This window comes from Lagopus leucura, unplaced genomic scaffold, assembly GCF_019238085.1.
Source record: "Lagopus leucura isolate 7727_CA_CO unplaced genomic scaffold, USGS_WTPT01 Super-Scaffold_100030, whole genome shotgun sequence".
Lineage (NCBI taxonomy): Eukaryota > Metazoa > Chordata > Aves > Galliformes > Phasianidae > Lagopus > Lagopus leucura.
In genome coordinates, this window is record NW_024962281.1 from 2,455,084 (window position 1) to 2,474,113 (window position 19,030).

General features: G+C 51.2%; 1 protein-coding gene and 1 long non-coding RNA gene across 4 annotated transcripts in view; one reads left to right on the top strand and one right to left on the bottom strand.

The window, feature by feature from the left end:
- The window catches only part of JADE2 (jade family PHD finger 2), a 53,837-nt gene extending 44,074 nt beyond the window's left edge, over positions 1-9,763 (top strand). For 2 of the 3 annotated variants that reach the window (XM_042881752.1, XM_042881753.1), the window contains exons 9-12: positions 43-504; positions 2,580-2,697; positions 6,294-6,422; positions 7,975-9,763. In XM_042881752.1, the coding sequence (XP_042737686.1) occupies positions 43-504; positions 2,580-2,697; positions 6,294-6,422; positions 7,975-8,819 (1,554 nt within the window). In that variant the 3' untranslated portion in view covers positions 8,820-9,763. The remainder of the gene's footprint in view (positions 1-42; positions 505-2,579; positions 2,698-6,293; positions 6,423-7,974) is intronic. The other variant, XM_042881755.1, reaches the window with a different exon arrangement.
- A 1,680-nt stretch (positions 9,764-11,443) lies between these two features.
- Positions 11,444-18,807, bottom strand: LOC122185711. Its single transcript, XR_006180955.1, has 4 exons — positions 18,289-18,807; positions 17,402-17,452; positions 12,385-12,512; positions 11,444-12,285 (listed from the first exon to the last, which is right to left on the bottom strand). It is a non-coding gene; the product is annotated as an uncharacterized LOC122185711 (long non-coding RNA).
- Positions 18,808-19,030: the final 223 nt, after the last annotated feature.

Genomic DNA, 19,030 nt, shown 5'->3' on the forward strand with positions numbered 1-19,030 from the left:
CCCGTTGTGCCCTCACCACCAGCCCTGTCCTTCTCCCCACAGTGCTCCATGCCCGCCTGCGTCACCGCATTCCACGTCACCTGCGCCTTTGACCACAACCTCGACATGCGGACTATTTTAGCAGACAACGATGAAGTGAAGTTCAAGTCCTTCTGCCTGGAGCACAGCACCGGTGCCACCAAACTGCCTGAGGAGACACGGACAGAGCCTGATCAAGCCCAGCTGGACCTGGAGAAGGTGACGCTGCGGAAGCAAAAGCTCCAGCAGCTGGAGGAGGACTTCTATGAACTCGTGAAGCCTTCCGAGGTGGCAGAGAACCTTGATTTAAGCGAGTCGCTGGTGGATTTTGTCTATCAGTACTGGAAGCTGAAGAGGAAAGCAAACTCCAACAAACCGCTGCTGACACCAAAAACGGATGAAGTGGACAACTTGGCTCAGCAGGAGCAGGATGTTCTCTACCGGCGCTTGAAGCTTTTCACACACCTCAGGCAAGACCTGGAGAGGGTGAGTGTGGCTTTCCCTGTAATGGCAAACCCCTGTGCTCCGTCAGGGCTGTTGTTGCTGGAGGGACGTGGTTGGGTATCCCTGTACAGAGCACTGTGCTGAGCTGTCCCAGGAGGCTCTCACCTGGCCAGGGTGGATTTGGGATGATGGCAGCTCCCAGCAGCTTTCCAGGCAATATTTAGAAGTGAACCCAGGGTTGAGGTCTGCAAATGTGCCAGTCCCATTTCCTGGGTATCCTGATGTGGTCCTCCCCACTTTTCCTCCTTTTCTTCTTGGCTCTTTTTGCTTTAAAGCCTTTACCAAGAGCTGACTGTTTAAATTAGCTGTACAAAAAGCTGTATGGTTCCCAGGCTTTCTTCCCAGCATCTCAGCTTGGCTGGGGGAAGCAGTGCGGGTGGTGTTTTACTGTCTAAGTGTGTGTAAATACCAGCAGTCTCTAAGCAGAGTGCAAGTGATGCTTTCTTCCAGGAGTATAAAATTGCAGAGAGGAGATATTGCCAAACACTTTGATATACTGCTTGCCAGAGGCAGTTGTTTTCCTCATAAAGAAATTTCAGTTTGATGTTTTCTTCCATCCAGAACAAAAAAAGAGAATGTAGTAAAATATGAAAAAGCAAGCTATGTGCTGTATATTTACAGCCAGGAGATGGGGGGAGTGGGGGGAAGAAAAGAAAAAAAGAAAGAACTTTTCTCTCCTGTACACCTGAGTGCTCCCAAACTGTCCCCAGGCAGCAGTGAGGCCCCAGGCTACTTGCTGTATCCACGTGTGGGTTCATAGCTCAGCTAACCCCACTGAAAGCATCCATGCATCCTGGGGGAGCACTGCATGGCTGCAGCCCTGGTAACAGAGCTGAGCTGCCCCCAGTTATGCTGCACACAGTGGCACTGAGCTGTGGCACTGAGTTGGCACTGGAGCTGTCTGCAGCTGCACGCCCATGAGGAACAACTGTGATGCCAATGGTTTGCATGAGAGCTGCAAGCAGTGGGGGATGCATCCTGCCCCCGATGGATGTGCTGGTAGGGGTTTGTCCTGGGGGGGCTGGGGCCGGAGAAGGGAGCATTAAGTGCACTTTGCTAGGGAAAAGCTTATCTCTTTTGCTTGGTTGTTTGCACTTAGAGCTTCCCTCTCGGTTGGTAAAATGTCATGAGCTGTAATACAAAACAAAGTGAGGCTGCAGGTACCTGTGGGGCAAACGTAAATCAGTGTGTGGAGGGGAAGATGCTGGCCAGCTGTGGGTCAGGACAGCCAACCTGCACGTGGCTACTGGCACAGTCTGATGTCAGCTGGGTGTTCTGCTGCATTTCTACATGATCAGTACCTGCTGTAGGGCAGTGGGCAGTTCTACATGGCTCATGCAGGCAGCACAGCTATGCTGCTGCCCCACACTGCTGGGCCTGGCTCTGCCCTCCTTGCCAACCTCCATGCTGGATGCAAAAGAAGAATTCATGGATAAAAGTGGAAATAGTTCTCCAATAGCCCCACAACTTCTGGCGCAAGTCCTGGTGTGAGGGAGCCCATGATAGGAGGAGGTGCCCTAGACCCCAACTGCATTACAGTGCTGCTCCCGCAGCATCCCAACCTCTGAGACATGGAATCCTTTAGAAACATTAACTGTATCATTAGGCCTGTGAGCAATTGATGGGAGGTTACAACAGTTTATGCATCCACACTGTTGCTGAATGATTTCTGGTAAGGTACCTGGGGATCTCTTGGCTCTATTCCCTTTTGGTGAGCATTGCTCTCTTTTTATGCACTGACGTTCAGCAGCAGCACAGGTTGAACAACGCACTGCAGGTTAATCCTGACTGCTCAGGGCCGGTGCCCTGGCCCTGTTTTCCTGCCTAAGAGCTGTGTTAGAAAGCATGGGTGCAGGAGTGTGAATCCTGCTTGTGAGCTCAGCGTGTGAAGGAGAGGTTACAGACTAACATGGGTGTTTGTGTACAACCTGGGTGAGGCTGGGATAAGGGGATGGATGCCGGGCACAGAGCTGTCCCCAGGCAGCAGAGCAGTGATGCAGCTTGGGGACTCATTTCCAGCCCTGCTAAACCACATGCTGTTTCTTGTGTTTCTGTAGGTTAGAAATCTCTGTTACATGGTGACGAGACGGGAGAAAATGAAACACACCATTTGTAAACTCCAGGAGCAGATCTTCCACCTGCAGATGATTCTCATTGAGAAAGATCTTTACCCAGGTCAGTACTGCTTGCAGGAGCTGTTCAGTGCCCTCCTCTGAACCTCAGTCCCCCAGCAGAGGAAGGCAGAACCACCCCTGCCCTGCTGGGTGCTTCCAGCACAGTTCCTATGTTGATTCATCAAACACTTAGAGCTTTGTTCTCAAGCATGCAATAATGCCTTACCGTGGGTGACTGAGGTGCCAGCAGTCCTTGCTGTCACACATCCCTCCCAACCCTCACTCAGATGAATGCTGTTAGGTGCTGGTGCTAAAAAACAGAATCCCAGGGTTCACATGAAGGTGCTGCTGCAGGAACACTTGGTTCTGTTCCTTGTTTTGAAAGCACGGTGCTGCTCCTCAGCACTGCCTGGCTCTATGAAACAGCTCTGGGGTCTGTTTGGTTTCCTCTGGTTGTGTCAGAAGTTGAGCTGTGGATGGGATGGCTTTTACCTCCTTCAGCTCTGCGGCCTGTAGTTTTTCCTGCTCCTCATTCTGGTTAGTGGGAATGACACACGTACTTCCTGCAAAGCCTCTGGCACCTCTTCATTAAGAAACTGAAATAAAGTTGCTTTCCTTCTGTCTTTTTTTTTTTTCTTTTCTTTTTTTCCCCTTTTGTGCCCAAACCCACAGCCCTGCATCCCTCCTCCTTTTTTCAGTGGCAGCACAGGACCAGGCTCTGTGGCTGCAGAACAGTTTTTCCAGAAGCAGCATCTGGAGTTTTGGCAAACGCATCTGACTCTTGTTGTGTTTGTGGCTTTGGAGTTGCATTTGAAGCCATCACATGTTTGGGGTTTCTTCAGGAACTGTCTGGGCTGAGCTTTCCTTTACAAAAGTTTCCTTTGACTGAAGTTTTGGAGGCCAAGACGTGTGCGTGTTGAGACGTGTGGGGCTTGGATCCTCTGCAGATTGCCCTGCGTGGCCAGAGCTGGGCAGCACAGGGCCCAGGGTGTGCAATGAGGATGTGGGCTGATGGCAGGGGCAGGTTGCTGCTCCCCTGATTAACAGGTTTCACTGGAAGGGCTGCTTCAGGAGCACAGCCTGCTGTCACGTTGGCTGTTTGGGGAAGGTGGCTGAACCCAGTTCTTCAGCTGGATCCTTTTCCAGGAAGGCTTTTGACAGGGTGGGAATTTGCCTTCCAGCACAGCACTGAATGGAGCTGGAGCACCAGAGCATGGGGTGAGAGCTCCCAGTGGGGTTAGGGGTGCAGTGGGGGGAACTGGAATACCTGTGAGTGTTTAGCCTGCCCTGAGGACTGTAGTTATGGGGCGATTCTTACAGCAGATGCAGGCTTTGTAATTGCGTTTTGATGCAAGTGGTATTCTCATGTAGCCCCAAACACTTTGCATTTACCCGTGAGCTTTATGCTGCTGAGCCAAGCTGCTGTTCACCTGCTGCGTGCCTCCCTGGTGCCTCCCTTTCCGTGGGTCAAAGAGCATTTTGGTGTTTTATTTTCTGTTGGCAGCACAGCTCCCCACTGTGGGGTAGCACATCCCACCCCTCAGGCCATCCTTCCTCCAACCCTACACACTGCTCCCATCCTCGGTGCCCACATCCCACCTGTGCCACCCTCATCCTGCACAATGCTCTCAGCACCCACATTTTGCTGGGCCTCCTCGCTTCAGGTGACTTAGAGCTAAAGATCCTCAGCAGCTCACAGCACCAAACCTATGGATACCATGCTGCTGTGTTCTGCATCGTTAGTGACTGGAGAGTGGTTTGGTGGCTGAGTGAGTTGCAGTCAATGGGGAATGGTCCCTGTAGCAATCCCTCTGTGCTGCTCCTGACTGGATTGCTCTGCATGCCTGCAGTTTCTCAGAAAAGGAAGAAAATCTGCATTGTTTTGCCCGGACAAAGCTGGTTTTTAACTGCTTTCATTGCAGCTATAACCAAAGTCTTTTGGGCTTATCCCAGAGATGGTTTTAGCTCAGGTTGCTTTTGGAATGGCTCCCATATGAAGCGCCATTCTTGAGGGGTTTATTTTTTCTCACTGATAAATGATGATTTCAGCAGGAGATTTTTAATAAAATCAGTGAGAACTGCCCATGTAAGATGAACCCATCTCTCTCTCCCTTATTTTTATTGCATGAAGCGGATAGAAAACGCTGTCTGGCTTTGAAACATGGTTGCTATTTTGACAGGTCCCTCTTCAAAAAGTAATGTTCACGTTTTTCTTTAGATCCATTGTGCTGTCCAAACAAAGATATGTTTTCATTTTGCAAGCAAAGTGAAAAATGTGTCTGTTCCTCTTGTTATTTGGCAGGAATGCAGCAAATACCCATTTTGCTTTTGCTTTTCTTTCTTGTGGTGAGCCCTGTGCTTGTGAGGGGTTCTGGCAACCCTGGGAGTGTAAATCCCCTGTGCATGCAGGTGCTGTGCAGATGCCCTCCTCTGCTTGCCCCATGCATTTCCAGCCCAGCTGGAAGGAGAGGGGCTGTTCTCTGGGATGCCCCCATCCAACACAGCAAATTGATGCACTTGCATCAGGAACAGTGTCCAGTTCTTAACATTGTTGCTTTGGTAGCTGCTTGGCTTGTGCAGGTCTGAGCTGTTGGCCAGGCTGACAGCCTGCATGGCTCACCTCCATCAGCTGCCCAAACGCTGGTGTAAGAGCAGTGTCCTTCCCCCTTCAAAAGTCAATATGGATGTTTTAGCACAGAATTCTCTGGGCCTGAGAGAGTAACTAAAAACCTTTGGAGTATTGCGCTTGGCAATACAAGTTGTACTTTTATAGGGTATGTATTTGTCCTGTTTACCCAAGAGGAATAAATCCAGTAGAAATTCAAAACCATTTAGGAAACATTGATTTTTAGCTGAACGGCTGCATAGCTTGCAGTTACATTCCTGGCTTTCCATAGGCTGTGTTGCTCATCTTTCCTCCTCCGTTTAGCTGTGTTCAATACACCGGTTTTATAGCTTTGTTTTTTTCCACCACTGCCTGGTATGAGTGTAAACAGTTACCACAGCTGAAAGGTAAAATCACACCAAGGTTTGCTATAAAATGCTGCCAATGCTACATGCTTTGCAGCTCAGTCTGTCCTGCAGCTGTGTCCACAGCTAGCCTGGGCCGTGCACAGGCAGTTTCCATGATGTGCCCAGCAGGTTCAGAGGGTCCCTGGTCTCCTGGAGGGCTTCAGAACAGTTTGTGTGCATTCCTGCTCTCCTGGATGGTTTCTGAATGGACTTTGGGGTTATTTCTCATCTCCTGGTGAGTTTCATAGTGAGGTTTGGGCTTGTTCCTGATCTCTGTGAATCTTCCAGAGCAGATGTTTCTCATCTTCTGGAAGGTTTCAGAGCAAAGTTTGGGGGTGTCCCTCTTGTTTCTCCCTACAGCCCCCAAATCCATTCCAGAAGGGTGCCCTGGTGGCTGCAAAATTTCTAGTGAGCCTGCTGCCTTCAGTGGCACCGCTTCTGCGGCCATGCCAAGCTCACAGCCACAGCCCAAACCTCTTTTATGTAGCCTACAGGATTCACGTTTCCTTATCCTATAGAGATGTGAGCCTACTTTTGGCTAAGAAGTAGCACAGCCTTCGTCCCTACAATGTGTGCCCTGTGGAGCTGGCTCATCCTGGTGCCTCGTCTCACACGCAGTTTTCCTTTTTCTTTAAAAAATGCCAGAACAAACTGGGAAGAAGACAAAGGGTAAGAAAAGTGATCCGAGAAGGAAAGGAAGAGATGGTAGAAAAAATAGCCCTGAGAAGAAAGAAAAAAGGAAATCAGTCAACGAAACTGTGTTGGGACAACTGGGTAAGTCTGATTTTATGGGCACAGAGCTTCTCGTGGGCTGGCGGCTCTCCAGAGGCTCCTGCTTTTGGAGAGCAGTGTTGAGGAGCGCGGTGCAGCCCCCAGCCCATCCCATGTGGGATCAGCCCCAGCATGCCACGGCCACAGCGCTGCAGCAGAGACCTCACCCTGCTGGGTCCAGGCTGTAAAACAGCCTCGGGGTTGCACAGTGTGCAAGAATAGCTGCAATTGCACTCAGTGATAAAATCAGACTTACCCACTTCAAAGCAGGGCAGATCCTGTACATCTTCTGTGCCATTTTGCTTGCATGTACCTCCAGCACCATCAGTGCCATTCCAGCAGATGCTTTTCCCACCTCCTGCTCTGCTCCATCAGCTGCATCCCCACCAGCAGAGCAGGGGGAGTTTTCTGGGGCAAGCTGTCATATTGAATGGGGGCCTACAGGGTTGTGGAAAGAAACTGCCTTTCAGTCAGTCTGGATAACCAGGCAGCAGAGAAGAGGAATGAAGTCTTGCAGAGCTTCACCAGGGTCTTGCAGTGTGCTGGATTTTACAAATTGCTTGAGGCATCGCTTGGGGCTGCCGTGATGGGGGAGGAACCTTGGGGTGCCCTGAGCTCATCATCCCTGAGCTGATGGGGATTGTTCTGTAGAAGGACCATAGGGGAACTTCCTTGGGGTGACAGTTCCAGGCTGGGCTCGCTGCAGCTTCATAGCAGCAGTTAACTCCTGGGGTGCTTACCCATGCAGTCATGCATCATCTGGGGGGATGTGTTCACCGTGCTGTGAGTCAGAGCACCACCACTCCATCTCTGCATTGCGACTTTGACAGGCAAGCACTCACAGCAAAAATCAGACCTCATCTTTCCCCCAGCCCTGAAGGAAGCTGTGATGTCAGACCGATGGGTTTCTGTTGCAGGGATTGAAGCTGGTTGTGCCTGTGTGCCTTTGGCATTGCTTCTCGGTCTGCTGATTTGGCACGTCCCAGCCCATCATGCTCACTCTTGCTCTCAGACAGAATTATTAGGATGCTTTTCAGCTTTTTCCATTCCAGCCTGTCATCTCTGCTGCCGCTCTTTGATTCTCATGCTTCCAAGTGCTCGGTGAGAGCTCCCAGACCCTCCTCCCATCTCACCCAAGCCGTGCTGCGTTAGGGTTCACTGCCTGTTCAGGAGTGTGCTGGGAACTGGGTTAGCGCAGTGCTGTAGGCAGTGGGGCAGCAGTGGGGGTCAGACAGGATGCATCCCTGGGCAGGACTGTGCAGCAGCTCCTGGGAGGGGATGCTGATCCCTCCTTGTCCTGCTGCCCCTGCACTGCACTGCGGGTCCAGGCTGCTTTTCAGTGCTGCAGGAAGATGCTCTGCTCAGATCTGTATGTGGTGTGACCCGAGAGTCAAATTAACACAGCAGCAAGCCCCCTCCTGGTTCCTCACGAGGCACGCTGAGTCGTTTTGAGTTTATCCAGCATCAGGGAGTTTTGCTGAGTGCTGTGTGTTCTTATTCAAAGGGAAGAGCTGCTTCTGGTTCCTGAGCCAGTTCTCCACCTTTGTTTTCCCAGGCTTGTCGACTTCCTTCCCCATCGACGGGACCTTCTTCAACAGCTGGCTGGCGCAGTCGGTGCAGATCACGGCTGAGAACATGGCCATGAGCGAGTGGTCCCTGAACAACGCGCACCACGAGGACAGCACGCCCGGCCTGTCCGAGGAGCTGCTCCAGGACGAGGAGACGCTGCTCAGCTTCATGATGGACCACTCCCTGAGGTCGCCCTTCAAACAGAGCGAGGCCGCCAAGAAGGTGAAAAGCAAAATGAGAACGAACACTAAGAAAAAGCTGCCCAGGAGCGGCCTGACCGCCGTCTTCAGGAGCCAGCAGGAGGGCTCGGAGCGGTGGACTAACCACACCAGCGACCTGTCAGATGATGCTGCCAAGCCCTGCGCCCAGGAATCGCGGCCCGGCAGGTCGGAGAAAGGGGCGGCGAGGCCCGCGGACCGCAGGGGATCAGGAGAGGCAAAAAGGGCGGCGAGGAAGGGGCCCGGCCCCAAAGGCAGCGACCCGCCGGCCCCGAGGGGCTGCGCCGGAGAGGAGGAGGCGGTGGTGGCGGCCAACGGCGCTCGGCCCGAGTCCAACCCCACGGCTCAAGTGCCTGACCCCGTAGGTAGCCCGAAAACCGTCGTGCGGTTCAAATTACCAAAGGAGAGCCGAGGGACTCGGCGCTCGCAGCCCCCCAAGACCGATGGCCCCGGAGGGCCCCCCCTGCACCGCTTCGAGGCCGAGACGGACGGCTACTTCTCCGACGCCGAGATGAGCGACTCGGATGGGGAGCCGCGGAGCGGCCGGGCGCAGCGGGGCCAGCTGGAGCCGGGCGGCGAGGAGATCGTACGGATGAGCATCCTGGCTTCCTAACGGCACGCGGCCACCCCGCTCCTCCCGTCACAACTGCCATGGCCAATTTCTGCCTAGTATCACAGCGAGAGGGGGATTTTTAATCTGTATATATAGTTGGAAATTCGGCACCGTTGTCTTTCTCTTCTCTTTTTGCCTGAGATACAGCTTCAGCTTCACCAACGTAGATTGCCGTGACAGTAGTTGTCCCCTCCGGCTGCCTCGCTTCCTGCGGAGGTGGCCACGCGATGGGCATTATTCCAGAGGGGCAGATCTCCCTCCTTGGGCTGTATCGGGGTAAAGGCAGGGGCCGGGAGCTGAGCAGGGAAGCCAGCCATGGGCACGTGCATTGACAAGGGAGGAAAGTACACGATGCTAACATAAATAACGACAAAAGCACAATGAGTTTGGTGGGGGGGGAAGCGCTCGGGGCGGGAGAGAGCCACGTTACGTTTGTGTTTGTAGAAAAACCTCAGTCATTGCTTTTTTTTCCCTTCTGATTGGAAACCATCCCAGGTTGTTCCTGTCCCCGAGGCGGCACCTCGGCCACGGCCCCCAGAAGCAGTTTGCTCAGGTTCATGGGTTAGCGCTCAGCAAGCTGGAATGGAGGCGTGGGGAAGGACAGAGAGGGAAAAATCTTTTAGGAGCACTGGGGGGACTGGGCAGCCTGCACCCACCCGAGCCTCCCCTGCACAGCAGCGTGCTCAGCCCCAGGCACTGCAGCCAGGGGGAAGGAGCACGCTCAGCCCTCTGATTTTCCAACAAAACGCTACAATGGAAATGGTGAATTTATTCCTCCCTGTCCTTTATCCTGTTTTTTTTTTGTTTATTTTTTTTTATTTTTATTTTATTCCTTAAATCCTGGTTATGAGCTGTTGACTCCTTGTGGGAGGGTGATTCACAGAAGCTGACATTATAAATATGACAATAATTTAATGCATAAAATGTCCCCAATAAGCCTTAAATGTTGTTCAAAGCCCATGTTACCGACGAGTCAGGCGAATTTCCGTGTTTGCACTTAATTGCACCATTACTTCAGTTTTGGCTTCAAAGGTCACAGTGAAGTCGCGCTACGTGTTTTATTGGAGTGACCCCAGTGTGAGCTCAGGGAACAAAAAAAAAAAAAAAAAGGAATTCACTGAAACTTTTGTTGTTGTTGTTTTTTAAAAATAATAATAAAAAATGTTTAAAAAAGAAAAAAAAAAAAAAAAAAAAGAAACTTAACTAACCTGGGACACTTCTGCAACTGGTTAAACCCATCACTTCAAACAGAAAACCTTACTACAGTTGTCCAACAGAACAGTCAAATCTTTTTTGTGGATGCCAAAGAATACGTTGACAGTCGAGCAGCACAGCCAGAAACTGGAAACTTGTCACTAGGAACAATTGGGAGTTATTTAGCAACCAAGGACTAAAGACACACTCATGCACACTGCTGCGGCGTTAGGTTCCAAGCTTGCTGAAGGGGTGCTGAGCCCACGCCCCTCCGTTTTGATTTCCAGTGCTTTTTGCTCATTTCACTGTGAGCTTTCTTCTGATACTCTGAGACTCCTTTAACCGACTGTCCCGGTGTTTTAGAGTAGATGAGCTTTATCAGCCTTCAGAGAGTCCTTACTAGTGGTCAGATGGCAGCCCGGCTGACCCCAGGCAGCACGCAGCCCCGGGTGCCCCCTGAGCTGGGATGGAGCACCCAGAGCACGGCTGCACCGCGGGGAGCAGAACCACGGATCGGCCAAACGGGAACCACCTCCCATAGCAATTCATCCACCGAGGTTGGAGGTGAAAATCTGCTCATTAATTAAGGCTCGGTATGTTCAGATAATGTTAAATACAGTAAATAGGACTTAGTTTATCTTATCAGGCTTGCTAGCTTTAGCTACAGTATCCTAGTATAAGAGTCATACCAATAATCAATATGCTGCCTTTTAATGAATCTTGCTTCCGTGTGCTTCACTCAGTTATGGTTAAACAAAAGCAATCCACAACTTTTCACTGTACACAGCTCCACTCATCGGCTTCTGCACTCCTCGTCTTCTCAGTACAGGAAAGCAAACGGGGGGACCCTGCGGAACAGCCCTGGCATGGCCGCGCGGTTCGGCACTGGGTCGGGAGGAGCCGGGGGGCTGCGTGATGAGAGCGATGCACAAAGGGCCGTATTTTTTTTTTTGATGATGCTGTAAAATGTATTTTGAGATGAAAGAGAATCTAAGGGGTTTATTTTGCTAGAGAAAAATATTGTCTTTTCAGATGTATAAACCGCGGTTTGCACTGTAAGAGCGCCCGTCGCCTCGGCAGCGGGGCAGCCCCATCCAGCAGCCCCGGCACCAGCACAGTGCTGGCTCAGCCCCGCTCACAGCCCCGCTCCCCAAACCCAAACCCGTCCATCCTTCGCCCCTCTGGCCGTGCCTGGGGCTGTTGGTTCCTCCGGGTCGCCCCGTTTGCTCCATCCGCACACAGCCCAGACTCACCCCACGTCAGTCACAGGAAACGATATGAATGTCGCAGGAGGAGGAAACCCTTCTGTTTTCTTTGTTTCAAAGAACGTGATGTGCCATTTGTTAATAGAAAAGAGAAATATTGAAAATATATTGAAAAGAGCAATTTTAAATTATTTTTGGCTTATGTTGCAATATTTATTTTCTTGTATTAGAAATTCCTTTGTAGAGAAAAAAAAAAATGTATTTTTCATTAATGCAAAAACCTATTTCTCCTTTTTGTACATTTTCCATGTTAGTTAATCCTTAAAGCAATATAATGTTATCAGACTCGTTCTGTGTGAGACTGTATTATGCATGCTCTTTGTGTTGCCTTGGAATAGCTCTGTCTGCCATTATTTTCATCCTGTTTAGGTACAGTGTATGCTTTAATACACATTGGGACCATGGCCCATGGCTTATGAGAGAAAAACAAAACCGAAACAACAAAACGAAACCTTTGCATTCCTCAATGTGTTGGCAAATGCAGTCAATAAAGCAGTGTTTTACGTGTGCGTGCATATCGGCGTGCTCTGTGCCACTGAGTGCTGTGGGTATCTCTGCCCAAAGGGTTTGCACTGAATGTCCATCGCTGGGCATCGGAGGCGCCCCCAAGCCATGGAGACGTGGCACGTGGGGACATGGTTACGGTGGAGGGATGGGGTTGGATGGGGGATCTGAGAGCTCTTTCCTACCCAAACGCTTCTGTTCTCTGAAACACCAGTGGGATGGAGATGTGCCCGTAAATCCACAGTGATGGATGTGGAAGTGAATGAATTTCCCCTCAGCTTCCCCTGGAAGGATCGCAGTAGGATCTTCTTCATTGTGTTTAATGAAGTGCTGGTGGCACAACGTTGCTTTCTTTCCCCATTACAGCCACTGCTGTGCTGCTGTGTAACCACCTCAGATGTGACAAGAGCGCCTTTGGTATTTATTCTTCCACAGTGAATACGTCGAGGGGAGGCATTTAGTGCTCTAAAAATAGTTCCCTGGCTTTGGATTTCCATGTAGGGCTGTGAAATGATGTGTTTGCCATGATTGCAACAGATGAATAATAAAAAGCTCTAAAAAAAAAAAAACCAAAAAAACAAAAAAACAAACTTCCAACTTACCACAAAACGAGGGAAACATCCAACATCAGCCCAAGGATCTGGCTGTGATCTGCTGTCCCAAAGCACCCCCAGGGGCTGCTGATGTCTCACCCACCCAGGCCAGTGCGCTCCAACCATCTTCCCCATTCCTAAGGCAAAAGCCAGAATACTCACAAGTGGAATGAGGATGGTTTTAATACAGCCTCACCAAGCCCATTGCCCACCCATGGGCTTTATTCATGCAGAGAGCAGAGCAAGTGGCAGTGGGGTCCTGGGGGGACTGATTGCATTGCTGGGGGGTCGGGCTGCCCTGGGTCCCAGCGCTCCGCTGAGCATCACATGCGTGGTTCAGTGCAGGAGATGCTGCTGCACCTTCAGCTGCAATTGGGATTAAAATAATGGACCACGTGTGTATTTTAAGTGCCACTTTGTACAAAGCTGACAGTGAATGCTGGGAGAAAACACAGAGGTTAAATCACTGCTGGTGCAGCACGGTCATTAGCAGCCCTGTGATGGGATTGGAATGGTCTGATCAACGAAACAGGGGGAGAAAGCCAAATAACACATCCATAGCAAAGGGCTGCTGGGCTGTGCCTGGCAGGAGGTGTGCACTGCCCTGGGATCGGGGCACCCCACTGGGGTGACCTTGGCATGAAGGAGGTGGCGCTGCCACCACGGGCAGAGCTGAAAATCTCTGTAGCATTCAGCATTTCCCCACCTGTCTGCTTCATTGGGATGAGTTGCCTGCCCGCTTTCCCAAGCTTGCCAATGAAATTCCCTTCATTTGCCCATCTTGGGGCATTCAGTGTTTCTCAGGTGCAGCAGCAATGCAGAGCACACAGGTGCTGTGCACTGTGTTCTATTCCTGCAGATTTTGCTGTCTTCTAGGTAATATCTAAGTATTGAGTGATTCGTTATTTAACTGCCCCGTCTTATCTGCGTGGCATGAATCTGCAGCTGTGACATTTCAGGGTTATTGCCTTTGCAGCATCTGTACTAACAGAAGGATGAGAAATGTCACCGTGCACATGGGATGCGCACATGGCAAACACACACCGAGCATTTGGGATTGTTTTACACGGAGAAAAGAAGACAAGGAATTGTTTCCCATGTGAGGAGCCCAGCAGTCGCAGGGAAAAAAGTTACAGGTTGGCTCCAGGTGATGCTATCACTCCATTTCCCATGAGTTTGGCCTCGGGAAGAGGTTTTGCAGTGCAATCACCTGAAGTCTGCCCCGAAAAGGAGGGATGTTGGGATGGCAGCCATGCTGCAGTCCTGCAGATGAGGGCCCCATTTTGGGGTGCGGATGGGGTCCAATGAGCATGAGGTCCCCAGGGCACAGATCAGGACTGTCCCCATTCCACAGCACAGCATAGTGCTACCATCTCAGTTCTGCCCTGAGTTTTGACTCATCCCTGCCTGACAGTCAGAGCGAAACTGGCAGGGGGACACAAAGCCCCAGGTGGAGGCAGCAGTGCTGGGGCTGCAGGGCTGCAGCAGGGACGTGCACTGCCCCCGTGTTGGGATGAACATAATTGGAGCAATGGCACTGCCAGGAGTTGGCTTTCCACCCTGTGATGCCATTAGATTTAATGCTGAAGACAAACCCCAGACTTTGGCAGCCCTGACCCAGCACTGTTCTTCACCCTGCTCCTCTAATGACTGTCCCAAATTCCCTGCAGCTGACCAGGAGAGTGCTCTGCACCCACACCATCACATGCAGCAGTGGCACCAAATTACCAAACCAACCATTTCCATGGATGGAAGTGCAGGCAGCCCAAGCTAGGAGGAACTGGGGGCTTCCAAAGAGACTGAACTGCTTCAGGAAGGACCTGCCAGCACTCCACGTGCCATGGCAGTGGACACAGATGGAGCTGGAACAGCACAGTGATAGCCTGAGCCTGAGCTCTGTGCTGCAGCAGCAACCAACTGCTGCTCTGTAGTGTCTCCAAGATGGAAATTGCTCCCTGTGAATCTCCCAGTGAGGAAAGGAGCTTCCAGCATGCAGATCTTGGCTGTTCCTCAGCCTCTATCCAGAGGCAGGACCCCATCTCCCTCCCCACACATCTGTGTTCCCCCACACTGCTGCCTCCTAATGAATGACCAAAAATCAGCAGCTCATTTTGTGTTAGATACTGAACAGACATAAGATGGTAACATCAGCTTAATTACAAAGTAATTAAGCCCTCATCTTCCTGTTATCTGCAGCTGTCAAGGACAAGCTGAGAGGATCTGCTCATCTGTAAAAGCAGTCTCTCGTCCCTGCCGGGTTCCGAGGCATCAAAATAGGGGGAATTCTGCCTGCAGTGTGAGCTTGTCATCATTAACACTCAGTTGGGCTTCATTCTGATCTCTGGTGTGGAGCAGCTCCTGGGGAATGCCAAGGTGGAGAGGCCAGATGTGTCAACCTCTCAACATGCTGCCCATCACACCACGATGACCATCTCCACATGACAACCATCACAACACGTCACCCACCAGCCTGAACACCTGACGAAACACTGCATTACAGTTTGAAAGATTTCACTTAGGATTGTTTCTCTCTGACAAAAACCCATCTGCCTTGGTGGATTACCACTGCCATCCCATCAGCCAAAGGGAAGAATACCTTCAGCAGAGAAGAATATCCGGTTGAATTAAAGGAAGGATTCATTTTTGCAGGTAAAAAAATGCAATACAGCCAAAGCTGGAGTGATCACACCCCTGTTCTCCTAAAGAGGGGCACCACTGAAGATGCTGAAAGAGCACAGCCCCATCCTGCCCCACACTTGCTGCTCTCTGGTCTCACCCGACCTCAGTGCTCAGCGTTCCCCATTACGTCCCCAGTGCTGCAACCAGCAACTCACTGCCTCCTGCAGCAGGTGCTCTCCTGGCCTGCAGCCCGCTGGCCTTCCCATCCTGCCTGCAGCTGATGGAGCACTGAGTTCCTCATCAGTGCCACCAATATAATTTTTCTTTGGCAACTTATTGACTAACATCACAGAATCATTAAAGACCTGCAAGATCCCCAAGCCCAGCTCCAGTCCATCTCCACCATAACTGCGTCCCCAGGTGTCACATTCCCATGGCTCTGGAACACCTCCAGGAATGGGGACTCCCCCACTCCCCAGGCAGCCTGTGTCCATGCATTACTGCTCTTTGCAGCTCCCTAACACCCAACATGACCCTCCCTAGCCACCATGTGAGGCCATCACCTCCCGTCCTATCGCTCTTACCTGCGAGCAAGTTGTGCTGGAACAAAATTCTCTTCTCCTGCTACCATCAAGTTTGACTCTCTGCTATTTGTCCTCATAGAAAATCAAGCAAACAGCTCGAAGGATGCTTCGTTCCTCGGAAAGAATTCCTCTTGCGGCAGCATCGTGCACCAAAGGTTTGGAAATCATTGCAGAAGAAGCCAGCGGCTGAGAGGTGACAGATGTAAGGGCTGCTGCCACCTATGGATGGAGAACTGCGGGAGCAGCCCGGCCTGCCCGCACCCATTGGCGCTGCGGGGTCTGAGCTTCCTGCTGCACAGAACAACGCTGCAAGCAGGGGGCCGAGGGGAGCTGCTGCCCCCATGCAAACGCATGGAGCACAGGGAAGGACCTTTGCTGGGAGCTTGCTTGGTTAATCTGGCTGCATCGTTTTTGTCGACAGCCCGTGGCTTATCCTCCCCTTCACCTTGCTGTTCTGATGTATTGAAATCCTTTTCAGGTGTGCAGATTCGTGCTCAGATTGCTATGCTGGTAATTTCTGCACTAAAACTGCGCTGCATGCTGCTGGCCCATGGAAGGTAACACATCCACGTGTGCTGGGACACAGGGAGATGTTGGGCTGTGTGCTCTGCAGAGGTGATGCAGCCACACACAGCCCCACACCAGCCCTACCTTTTCCCCCCAGCACTGTTACCTTTAGGGAAAAATGTCAGCCTTTCAGCACAGGGTTAAAGACATCCCCCTGCATTCCTCCTTTTTGCAATCTCACAAGCTTCAGCTTATTGAAAAACCTGTTTTTCTTTTATCCTGAGTCATTGTGCACGAAGAAACCATTGTTTTAAAGGTGACTCATCCGTTTGCATCAGCAGCTGCCATGCCCCCCAGGGGTACACAGACTCCAAGCAGGCAGTGGCTGCCAGCCCATACGTCCCAGGCTGCAGGTGCTGCACTCTGGCTCATCCCTGCCAGCCCAGCCCTGCACTGTGGGCATGTTTGATTTTGTGGCCTTCCTTCACGAAGAAAATGCATCTTGCTGACAGGTTGCCTGCTGCTTGAGCAGAGAAACCTGTACGGTGGCACATGCACCTGTTGCTGAAATAGCCAGGACTACTGAGTTTCCTGAAATCAGTATTCCAGTGGGTAGAAAACTTCTTTGCCAAGACACACCAAACATACTGGAATTACAGCGGAAAGGAGGACAACATCCAAATTATCCACTTCATAGTGCCTTCTCTCTTATCTGCTAACATGGTGGGTATGGTCAGGCACGGGCACAGCTGCCCAGGGAGTGGTGGGGACACCATCCTCGAGCTGTTCCAGAACGTGGAGATGTGGCATTTGGGCACATGGTCAGTGGGAATGGGTTGGGATTGGATTTGGTAACCCCAGAGGCCTTCTCCAGCCCTACAGGTTCTGTGATTCATGCTGGTGCTTCCCATCCCATTGCTCGACCACCTTCCAACAAACACCTTCCAGCAGCACCACATTCTACAAGCTAAGCCCAAGCAAACCCCAGGGACAGCTGACCAGGTCACACAGGGACGGCACCAGCATCATCACGTGGAGCTCATTTCATAATTGCGTGTTTACAGAGACATAAATAGAATTCATCCAGCAGTCACATGCATACGGATCTGTTACACATTCCTTGCTGCCTTCAAACAAACTTGCAGGACCTCAGCAAACTTCAGCTAACCATGACAACTGCAGCTTTCTGGTTTCCCCTCGCTTCTCCCAGGATAACAGCAAACACGACATAAATCTTTTCCTGGCTCTCTCTCGTGTTCTGTCTGACAGCAGCGAGGAGAACATAAGCAGAATTCCTGCTTTGGCAGATTTCTTACCTGGGATTTCAAGCATCAACCTCTTGAGAAATGAAAGCTCCCCAAAGCAGCCTGGGGGAAAAAATAAAAAAAAAAGTCATACTGCTTTTGAAACTGAGGAGACAATTCAAGTTTGAGACGAGGAAACAAAATGGCATTACAGAAGTAGTAACAGCAGATGGCAGGACTAGAGGAGGAGTAAAAAGAAGTGCAAACGACAGCCGTGCTCTCTGTGCAGACACACTTCCAGGCACGGCCATCACCGCTCCTCCCAGGGATGTGTGCTGGAGCTGCATGGAGAGCAATGGGTGGGAGGCAGCCAACGGGAGGGCTGGATCCATAGGAACACCCGTCGTCCTTAGGCCAGCTCTAAAAGCATCTCAGATGCCCATAAAAAAGCACAGGCTCTAAACAATCTTACGTGGTGCCATCAGCTCTGCCTCCTCCCGCTGTGCCCCAGCACTGTGCCCCCAGCAGCACCCGGAGTTCCAGCTGCTCTCCTGCTGTGGCCACACAGCTTCTCCTCCATGTTTACTCACAGCAAAAGAAAAGATTCTCTCTCCCCAGCAGATTCCTTTTCTCTGATTTTTCCCTTAGAACCTACTGAGCACTTTCACTGGATGTCCTCTGCAATTTTGTACTAATGCATCTCAGTAACAATGCTTCCAAAAGGTTTGCTTTAAATTCCTTAGTTTCAACAGCAAGAAGAGTGGTGGCACATCCAGGAGCCTTCCTTCCACTGCTCCATGGAGTTGAACCCAATCCAGGATCCTGCTCCAGGAAAGCAGTGAGGAAATGGCATCCAGGCCCTGGGCTGGAACCAAACATCTCAGCTCAAAGCCCGGCTCTGAGTGCCAGCAGCCACAAGAGCCCCAAATCCCATCCAACATCCTGCAGCTCATGCTTACCTCTGGTCAGAAACCCAAAGCGATGCCCCCAGCACTGGGATGCTCCATACTGAGAACTGTTCTCCCCTTTTGCTCTCTGACAAGGGGCCCACGTTTCAACCCAGATAATTTCTTCCTTCCTCTGTCCCACGGCTGTCCCCAGCCATTAGCTGCCAAGGAGCAAATGCCATCAACAGCTCAGCTTCCCCACCAGGACACAGCACCGCAAGAGTCAGACTGATCCCTTCCCAGACTGACAGCTGGCACAGCACATCCCTGCCAGGGGACTCCCAGGTTTGGGTGCTCAAGCACAGTTACACTGCTGAGAGCAAAGGCACAGCAAACGTTTCCTCTTCTCTCTAGAACACGGGCAAGCAGGGTGCAGGTTCACTGAGGCAGGTTCACTGAGGCACTGCTCCACTTCAGACTGCTGCTGGTGGCTCTGTGCGCTCCCTTCACTCAGGCAGTGACCAGGTATGACAAGTTCCTTCTGGACTTCGTTTTCCTCACGGTTAATCAAGGACAAGAGCCCTCTGCAGCACGACGATGGCTAGGCAGCGTTTGCATGAAAAAGCCCTGAGATCCTAGAATGAAAACTGCATCAAGGCTGTAAAGACAGTTATCGTTTGTAAAACTGGATCCTTCTATCCCACTTAAATATCACAACACAGGTAATGTCATGATGCTTCTTTGTTGTTGTTGTTTTTTCTTGGTGATGTTTTCTGCATTAAGGATCTGCTTCCATGCAGACATGAACAGAAAC